General features: G+C 42.2%; 1 protein-coding gene across 5 annotated transcripts in view; it reads right to left on the minus strand.

The window, feature by feature from the left end:
- LOC122563736 (ephrin type-A receptor 7-like) overlaps window positions 1-10,392 on the minus strand; it is a 593,437-nt gene that overhangs the window by 406,344 nt on the left and 176,701 nt on the right. The window contains exon 4 of one of the 5 annotated variants that reach the window (XM_043717896.1): window positions 1,575-2,050. The exons of the other annotated variants lie outside the window; for them this stretch is intronic. Coding sequence (XP_043573831.1) covers window positions 2,001-2,050 — 50 coding nt within the window. The 3' untranslated portion in view covers window positions 1,575-2,000. Of the gene's footprint in view, window positions 1-1,574; window positions 2,051-10,392 lie in introns of those variants that run through there. 5 annotated transcript variants of the gene reach the window in all.

Genomic DNA, 10,392 nt, shown 5'->3' on the forward strand with positions numbered 1-10,392 from the left:
TGAGGTCTGCAGATGCTGGAGATCAGAGATGGAAATATGTTGCTGGAGAAGCGCAGCAGGTCAGGCAGCATCTAGGGAACAGGAGAATCGACGTTTCGGGCATAGGCCCTTCTTCAGGAATGAGGAAAGTTGGTCCAGCAGGCTAAGATATTCCCTATTCCCTATCTTTTATCTTAGCCTGCTGGACCAACTTTCCTCATTCCTGAAGAAGGGCCTATGCCCGAAACGTCGATTCTCCTGTTCCCTAGATGCTGCCTGACCTGCTGCGCTTTTCCAGCAACACATTTCCATCTCTGATCTCCAGCATCTGCAGACCTCACTTTCTCCTCAATAATAAATCAAGTCAAAGCTGACCAAAAATTGATAGCTAACGGTTGGGATTTAGAGTTGCCATAAATCCCTTTTCTCTTTGATTTGTATATAAAGCTGTCCTGACAGGTTTGAACACGCCTTGAGAGAAGCAGTACTTGAATATGGGCCTTCTGGTCCAGAGATAGGGGCACTCCCACTACACAAGAGCCCCATCGTCCTTCTGCTCTTCCAAAGAAAAGTTAAGTCAGGTTAGAGAGGCCCTCATGGGGCTCTGTAAAAAATAAGCACCACAAGATAATTAACAGAATCTTAGAGAAAGTGAACAAAAACTTATTGAAGCAACATAATATTGTTGAAGGTGATGATGTACCCCAGACACTCTCCTTTCTGTGCTGAATTTAGAACAGCCTGAAAAATTAGACATGATTTGGAGTGTTGGACTCGGGTGTACAAAGTTAAAAATCACACAACACCAGGTTATAGTCCAACAGGTTTAATTGGAAGCACACTAGCTTTCGGAGCGTCGCTCCTTCACCAGGTGATAGTGGAGGGCTCAATCCTAAGACACAGAATTTACAGCAAAAATTTACAGTGAGATGTAACTGAAATTATACATTGAAAAATACCTTGATTGTCTGTTGAGTCTTTCATCTGTTTGAATACCGTGATAGTTTCATTTCTTTCATGTGTAAATCACAAAACCTTTTTTTTTAAAAAAGTTACATTCTCAAGTTAGCTGTAACAATGGGTGATAGCTAGACAATATGTTGAAGGTGTTCGCCCCTGTGTTCTCTGCTCAAAAACTACATGAATTCATGTAAAACTCTGTTATCTCACTTTTTAGATTATAATCAATCTAAGCATCATGGCATAGACAGAGAATACAGGGGCGAACTAATTCAACATATTGTCTAGCTATCATCCATTGCTACAGCTAACCTGAGAATGTAACTTTTTAAAAAAAAGGTTTTGTGATTTACACATGAAAGAAGTGAAACTATCATGGTATTCAAACAGATGAAAGACTCAACAGACAATCAAGACATTTTTCAATGTATAATTTCAGTTACATCACACTGTAAATTTTTGTTATAAATTCTGTGTCTTAGGATTGAGCCCTCCACTATCACCTGGTGAAGGAGCGACGCTCCGAAAGCTAGTGTGCTTCCAATTTAAACCTGTTGGACTATAACCTGGTGTTGTGTGATTTTTAACTTTGAAAAATTAGAGGAATGGTAGAGGTATGAAGACTGGTGATTCGTAACAAGAAAAAGGCACCTGCTTTGCAAAACAAGGTGTAGTTTATTGCATGATGGCAACAGATACAATTAACATTCACTAGTCAGTTCAAGATGACAGCATCAGTACACTGGATTCATCCATTTAAGGCCAGCCACATTCTTTTTTATCCTCTCTCCTTTTCATCTTTTTTATCTTTTCTTCATCTTTTTGGGGGAGGCTGGAACAGCGTCATCAATGACCAAAGCAGGGACTTCTGGTTTTGTAGGCCCAATGCATGGACTCCTGGAATTGCCGGTGGGGCATCAGTTGCAGCGATGACGGAGCACGGACTCCTGGGGGCTGCAGGCCCGGACCAGAGACCTTGCAGAAGTCACGGAGCCATGTTTGGGACTCTGGCCAATGAAGATCAACTCTACACAAGTACTTTTTTTTCACTCTGCTGTTCCTCAAAAATGGTGCAATATTGTGGTGACAGAACACTTTTCATTGTATCCCACTAGATGTAAATGATAATAAATAAATCATTCATTAAATTATGCATATCATCAAGAGCCAGGTATGTCACATTGGTCTTCATCCAGACTTTGTGAAAGACAAACTGTTTTTCCACCCAAAACCTACGTGGAATCACCAGGTCACGTAGACCTAATGCAACTTTAGCATTCAATCTTTCAGAGCCATTAACTGCTTCAAGAGCATTATCTGTTACAATGTATTAGGAAACATTTCAAGGCACTTAACAAGAGAGATATTTATAAAAAATGTTGATACCCATCCACCTGAGGTATCAGGAGAGAAGACCATTGTTTACTCAGTGTTATATTGCAAGGAACGTCTTAAAAGAAGTATATAGAGACAGAGGTTTAAGGAGGGAAATTCCAGAGCTCAGAGCCAAAGTAGTGTTGGCATAGCCATCATTGGTGCAATGATTAAAATCAGGGAGAAGCAAGAGGCTAGCACTGGTGAAGTACAGCCTTTCAGATGCTCAAGAAGCTGAAGTAGGTTAGGCAGATAAAGGCAGGCAATGCCATGGATGGATATGAGAAGAAGAATGGTGATTTTAAATTGGTTGGTGAACGGGGAGCCAGCAAAGATTGTAAGCACACCAGTGGCAGACAAACAAAGTTTAGAGCAATCAAGATATGTACTGTTGAGTTTTTGATGACCAGAAATGTTTGCCGGTTGAAAGATGGGAGATCCCAGGACAGCACTGAAATAATGAAGTCCAAAATGGCACAAAATCACGGATGAGAGGTTAGTCAGGGAATGAGACAGAGTCACGGCAAAGCAATGTTATGAAGGTGAAAGAAAGCAGTCTTGACAATGCAAACTCATATCAGGGTCAAGCACAGCACTAGGTGTGACTGAGAAACAGTCGCTTAGTCAGCGACTAAAATGAAAATACTGCCATGTGAATGACAACATGTGGATTATTTCAATATAATCAAAGAGAGATAATGCTTTGGATTGGCATGTCTGTGAATGCAGCTGCAAAGGGAAATTCATATGTTGCTGTCAAAAGTACTAGTTGTCAGATTGCTAAAAGCTTCCATTATATTAATTCAAGGTTTGCTTCTAGCACTTTCACAACATGGCAGATCTGCAAATATTAACCTTGTGCCTTCATTGAAATTCTCCTTGTATATTGAAGGACGTGCATTTTACAACAATGCAAATGGTATCAACAGAGGAGAGAGTTAAGGGAAACAGTAATGCTAACTTACAGCACATTTCCTCTGAAGACTTCAACCACTTCAAATTTACATAATCTGCTCATTGTTATGTGTAATCATTGTGCCTGAACAGTAAAATAGCCACTTCTTACAAGTTTCAACATTCTTTTGGGTGAAACAAGAGAATATCATTCCCTTTCACCTAAGGGAGCCAGGACCAGTCTGCAGGTATTTTCAAGATAGGAGTTGCATTGCAGCAATTCTAAATGTGCAACCGGCCAAGGTGTGAGCTTCCTGTGCTCCTCCCGACTTGCTTTCACAGCTAAGACAACAGCTGTCATGTGATCCACTGGGGTCAATGCAAAAGTTGTGCGATATTAAATATGCAAATTGAAATGCATCTGGCTTCAAGTCACAGACACGGCAAGATCCCTTAAAGCAAGTTCTCCACACCACCCTCCCATAATTTCAATTGTGTCCTCACTTCCTCTCATATTGTTCCTTATAGACAATAGACATTAGGTGCAGGAGTAGGCCATTCTGCCCTTCGAGCCTGCACCACCATTCAATATGATCATGGCTGATCATCCTTAATCAGTATCCTGTTCCTGCCTTATCTCCATAACCCTTGATTCCACAATCCTTGAGAGCTCTATCCAACTCTTTCTTAAATGAATCCAGAGACTGGGCCTCCACTGCCCTCTGGGGCAGAGCAATCCACAGCATTCCTTCTCATGTTGTCACGCGAGCAGCTAATATCCCTGAGGTTACTATTTTAAGGATTCCCTTAACCAAATAATTCCAGCATTGTTTAGGAAATGGCACAGTTACTCCGAACTTAGCATTACTGCCTCACAGTGCCAGGAACCCAGGTTCGATTCCACCCTCGGGTGACTGTCTGTGCGGAGTTTGCACATTCTTCCCATGTCTGGGTGGATTTCCTTTAGGTGTTCCAGATTCCTCCCACAGTCCAAAGACATGCAGGTTAGGTGGATTGGCCATGGGAAATTGCCCATAGTGTTCAGGGATGTGTAGGTTAGGTGGATTGGCCATGGTGAATACAGGGAGAGGGTTGGGGGACGTGTCTGGGTGAGATGCTCTTTGGAGGGTTGGGATGTGCCAAATGGCCTGCTTCCACACTGTAGGAGTTTTAGTCAACTCTAAGAAACAGCAATACAAACACCTTGCATCTTCACAGTTTGGGCCTCTGTAACATTCTCCATCTCTGTAATATCCACCTCTCATTAATGAAAGATATTGGAGCAATGAGAAAGTTGAATCTTAACATGGCCCCTCAATGCGAATCACATGCACATCACTGTACATACATAGACACACATACATTTGTGTTAGAAGGAAAACACAAATCTTGTGTTTGGTATTAGAGGTAAATTTGGTATTTGACATTCAAATGTTAAGCTTTACTCGAATGAGATCAACCAAACACCGCAGTCTTGCCACTTTGAAATGATTCACATTTAGTATTCTTCAAGATGAGTGTCATGTGATACTAAAATCACTTCGGAACTTGAATGACCAATGACTTTAAGTAAACTCCCAACCCAAACCAACCTCAGAACCTTGCCGTTTTAATCATGCCAGCAATACTGGAGGGAAGTCAAAAGACCACTTGGTTGGGTATTAGTATCATTCTCTGTTCGTGGAGTAATCTGTATCTTTCTAGATACGTCTATAGAATGCAAACCCATGTCGAAATCTATCCTGGCTCACCACTGCATTACAAACTTGAGTAAGCCCAGGCCCAGCTTCAGGCACAGTGACCTAACTAGAGTCATTGCGCTCAGTATTATGGTGACAGAGATATCTTAAGAGATCAGACTCAAAGAGGCTTTAATTTATTTTTAGCAAAGCCTGTACAGACCTACAGACTTGTCCTGCTGTTTGACTGGCAAGCCCTAAGATTATACTTTAGTACTTTACACACATGCACAATGTTATCTGATGCCCAACGGGCTTACAAATTGGCATCAAACCAGTCTGTACTTCTATTCATGCCAGGTTGGTTGCCAAAATAAATTGCATGAGGAGGTACACCCTCATTTCAAAAGGGGAAAGTCTATTTCATCGCAAAATCGAGAAACGCCTGACTCCATAGCAGAATTAGTGCTGTGGCATGTGTGAGTTGCCTAGTAACAAGAAGCTAATTCCGTCAAGCAAGCCCCCTTCCCCATGGATGACCGCTGTGTGTAATGAATGTGGAGATGAGGACAGACTGGTAATGTAGCAACTCTGAAAGTGCTGCTGTTCACCAGTGAAAAGAAGTGCAGTTCCTCTTGAAGAAAAAGCCATGCCGGCAGAGCAAATCCTGACAGGAAAGTTGGCAATGGTGTATTGGTCTACGGGTTTAAGAGGGGCATTTTATCCTTTTTTGAAGACGGGTTTTAAGACAGAGGTTATGAGCTGTTTCAATAAAGTAAACAGTTTGTGAAACCTTGTTTTTTTTTAAACATTGGAACAATAGAAGCAGCCTGAGTGGGTGGTGTCAAGCTCCCCCAGAGCCAGAATGTTTAATTTGAGTTTTTCAGTAGTTATTGCTGCTAAGGTCTTGAAGCAGGATGTGGAAGCTGTTTTTCCTCTGTGTTACAGCTAAAAGCTGATCTTCACTTCCTTCTGCTAGAATTACATATCAGACAATTTATTTTACTGACTTCATCTTAGTCAAGGCTGTGCTTATGGGATGTTATTATATTCGAACAGCCACTGGTTATTAATTAAATTATTCCAATTTCTTTTTTCTTTTGCTGTATTTGAACTATCATATATGAATAGAGTGTGACTTTCTTTATGCCTGGCAGCTTGACCAGTCAGAGGCGTACAGCACAGAAACAGACCCTTCGGTCCAACTCGTCCATGCCAACCAGATGTCCTAACCTAATCTAGTCTTATTTGCCAGCACCCGCCCATATCGGTCTAATCCCTTCAGATTCATATACCCATATAGATGCCTTTTAAATGCTGTACTTGTACCAGCCTCCACCACTTCCTCTGGCAGCTCATTCCATACACGCACCACCCTCTGCATGAAAAAGTTGCCCCATAGGTCCCTTTTATATCTTTCTCCTCTCACCCTAAACCTATGCTCTCTAGTTTTGGACCTTGTTGGTTTATCCTATCCATGCCCCTCATGATTTCATAAATCTCTATAAGGTCACCTCTCAGCCTCCTCCAGGAAAAACAGCCCTAGCCAATTCAACCTCTCCCTATATCTCAAATCCTCCAACCGTGGCAACATCCTTGCAAATCTTCTCTGAACGCTTTCAAGTTTCACAACATCCTTCCAATAGGAAGGAGACAAGAATTGCACACATACATTTGTGTTAGAAGGAAAACACAAATCTTGTGTTTGGTATTTGAGGTAAATTTGGTATTTGACATTCAAATGTTAAGCTTTACTCGAATGAGATCAACCAAACACCGCAGTCTTGCCACTTTGAAATGATTCACATTTAGTATTCTTCAAGATGAGTGTCATGTGATACTAAAATCACTTCGGAACTTGAATGACCAATGACTTTAAGTCAACTCCCAACCCAAATCAACCTCAGAACCTTGTCGCTTTAATCATGCCAGCAATACTGGAGGGAAGTCAAAAGACCACTTGGTTGGGTATTAGTATCATTCTCTGTTCGTGGAGTAATCTGTATCTTGCTGTATTTGAACTATCATATATGAATAGAGTGTGACTTGCTTTATGCCTGGTAGCTTGACCAGTCAGAGACGTACAGCACAGAAACAGACCCTTCGGTCCAACTCGTCCATGCCGACCAGATGTCCTAACCTAATCTAGTCTTATTTGCCAGCACCCGGCCCATATCGGTCTAATCCCTTCAGATTCATATACCCATGTAGATGCCTTTTAAATGCTGTACTTGTACCAGCCTCCACCACTTACTCTGGCAGCTCATTCCATACACGCACCACCCTCTGCATGAAAAAGTTGCCCCATAGGTCCCTTTGAAATCTTTCTCCTCTCACCCTAAACCTATGCTCTCTAGTTTTGGACCTTGTTGGTTTATCCTATCCATGCCCCTCATGATTTCATAAATCTCTATAAGGTCACTTCTCAGCCTCCTCCAGGAAAAACAGCCCGAGCCTATTCAACCTCTCCCTATATCTCAAATCCTCCAACCCTGGCAACATCCTTGCAAATCTTCTCTGAACACTTCACAACATCCTTCCAATAGGAAGGAGACAAGAATTGCATGCAATATTCAAAAAGTGGCCTAACCAACACCCTGTACAGCTGCAACATGACCTCCCAACTCCTGTACTCAATGTTCTGACGAATAAAGGAGAGCACACTAAATGCCTTCTTTACTATCCTATCTACCTGAGATTCTACTTTCAAGGAATTTTGAACCTGCACTTCAAAGTCTCTTCGTTCAGCAACACTCCCTAGGACCTTACCATGAAGTGTATAAGTCCTTCTCTGATTTGCTTTCCCAAAATGCAGCACCTCGTATTTATCTGAATTAAACTTCATCAGCCACTCCTCAGCCCATTTTGGCACATCTGATCAAGATCGTGTTGTAATCTGAGGTAACCTTCTTCACTGTCCACTGCGCCTCCAATTTTGATGTTATCTGCAACCTTACTAACTATGTCTCTTATGTTCACATCCAAATCTTTAACATAAATGATGAAAAGTAGTGGACCCAGCACTAATCATTGTGGGACACCACTGGTCATAGGCCTCCAGTCTGAAAAACAATCTTCTACCACCACCCTTTGTCTTCTACGTTAGAGCCAGTTCTGTATCCGAATGACTAATTCTGCCTGTAGTCTGAGAGATCTAACCTTGATAACCAGCCTCCCATGAGGAATCTTGTTGAATGCTTTACTGAAGTCCATATAGATCATATCTACCACTCTGCCCTCATCAATCCTCTTTGTTACTTCTTCAAAAAATTCAAATCAAGTTCATGAGACATGATTACCCATGCACAAAGCCATGCTAACTATCCCTAATCAGTCCTTACCTTTCCAAATACCTATAAATCCTGTCCCTCAGAATCCTCTCCAACAACTTGCCTACCACCAATGACAGGCTCACTGGTGTTCTGTTCCCTGGCATTTCTTTAAATAGCGGCACCACGTTAGTCAACCTCCAGTCTTCAGCAGCTCACCTGTGACTATCGATGATAAAAATATCTCAGCAATGGGGGCCCAGCAATCACTTCCCTAACTTCCTCCAGAGTTCCAGGGTACACCTGATCAGGTCCTGGGGATTTATCCACTTTTATGCATTTCAAGAATCCAGCATCTCCTTCTCTGTAATCTGGACATTTTTCCAGATGTCACCATCTATTTATCCACATTCTATATCTTCCATATCCTTCTCCACAGTAAACACTGATGCAAAATACTTGTTTCGTATCTCCCCCATCTCCTGCGGCACTTGCTTTTCAAATAAGAAGTAGTTAAAGTCTAGGCTATCTTCTTCATGTATTTTGAGGGCGTCTGGCCTGGTCCATGACAATGGTCACGTTCCATTAGATCCATCTAGAAACTGGAGGAGTGGGAACAGCTGGCCACAGAGAATTTAACCGTCCTGTTACAAAAGCTGCAGGAAAGGGGCACTGGTTCCCTGAAGCTGAAGGCCTTGATGTTACAGAAAGACAGCTCAAAGCCACCCATCTGGTGATAACTAACAGAATAAATGACAATTCCCAGGAACAAATCAGGAGGGAAGTTTCTCAAGTTTGGAAACTGTCAGTGGAAGTGTCTTCATCTTTGTCGGCCAAACTAAATGTGTAAAAACAATGACTGCAGATGCTGGAAACCAGAGTTTAGATTAGAGTGGTGCTGGATAAGCACAGCAGTTCAGGCAGCATCCGAGGAGCAGTAAAATCGCATACAGGCAGAGTGCCTGAAGGGTGCAGAGATAAACCCCTCTCCACCCTTCAGGCACTCTGCCTGTATTCCTGATGAAGGGCTTTTGCCCGAAATGTCGATTTTCCTGCTCCTCAGATGCTGCCCTGAACTGCTGTGCTTTTCCAGCACCACTTGAATCCAAACTAAACATGTGGGATGCAACATTCCCACTGAGGTTACATGTTGAAAAAAATTCCTCATAGTATATCCTTTTCAGACATATTGTGGTGTCTGAAGTTTGAATGCGCAAAGCTCAATTTAGAAACATCAGTATATAATCCAATGTGGTATTAGAGATGATGTCTTTCACATAAGATTGAACTTCCTTCCCATCCACCTTCTTAAATTATAGAAAAGCTCCATGATACGGTTGCAAAGGAGAACAAGAGTAGTCCAATCCAAAATTTATCCTTCAGCCAACACCTAAAATTGGTGGTCCAGTCATTATCAGAAGTGTTATTGGTAGGGGTTTGTAATGAAAACGCAGGCTGCTGTCTTTCTCTTACATGAACTGCTGCACCTCAAAAGAACATAATTGTCTGTCAAGTTCTTTAGTGTCTTTTGAAGTCAGGAATGGTCATGTAAAAGTGCCAGCTCTTTCTTTCTTCTAAGATCTCTGCTCACTGAAGTGGCTGTCATCAAACATATCATTCATATGCACGCTACATCATTCGTCCCTCTCCCACCACACATCATTGCCACCTGTGGCTTTTAAATAACACGCTTCAAAGAGTACTGAAGGGTTGCACCCGATTATGAAGTAGGGGAAGAAACAGCATACAAATCACCAAAGAACAGCACGTTAGAAGCCATTAAAAAGTCCCAGTTTGTAAATAACAGATGATACAGCATGGAGAAGATGCCTAGTATGGGCAGAGCTAAATCAAAGGTGGCAAAATTTAGTATGCCCCCCGGATGAATTATATTAATCATGTTGCATTCACGTAGGCGCTGGCCTCTACAATTTGATCTGGCTGTGAAGCATGTGCTGCAAAGTTTCAGAAAAGTAAGCACTGACACCTGGATTCACCCCAGTAAAGCCCAGCTAACAGATCAGAAACAGATCAGAGCTCTGGTTGCACATGATTTTCGCAGGTTTCTAAGTTTAGGCACACGTTTTCCACCAAGAGAGTCATGCCCAATTTGCAACAGCATTCATTAAACTCGCACTCAAAAGTGACGGGGGAGGTGTGGGCGCAAGTTTTGCATTTCTTGCGGTTGCTGGGGAAGGTGCCGGGAGTGGAGGTTGGGTTGGTGGGGGTGTGGACCT

Source organism: Chiloscyllium plagiosum, chromosome 27 (assembly GCF_004010195.1).
Source record: "Chiloscyllium plagiosum isolate BGI_BamShark_2017 chromosome 27, ASM401019v2, whole genome shotgun sequence".
NCBI classification, from domain to species: Eukaryota; Metazoa; Chordata; class Chondrichthyes; order Orectolobiformes; family Hemiscylliidae; genus Chiloscyllium; species Chiloscyllium plagiosum.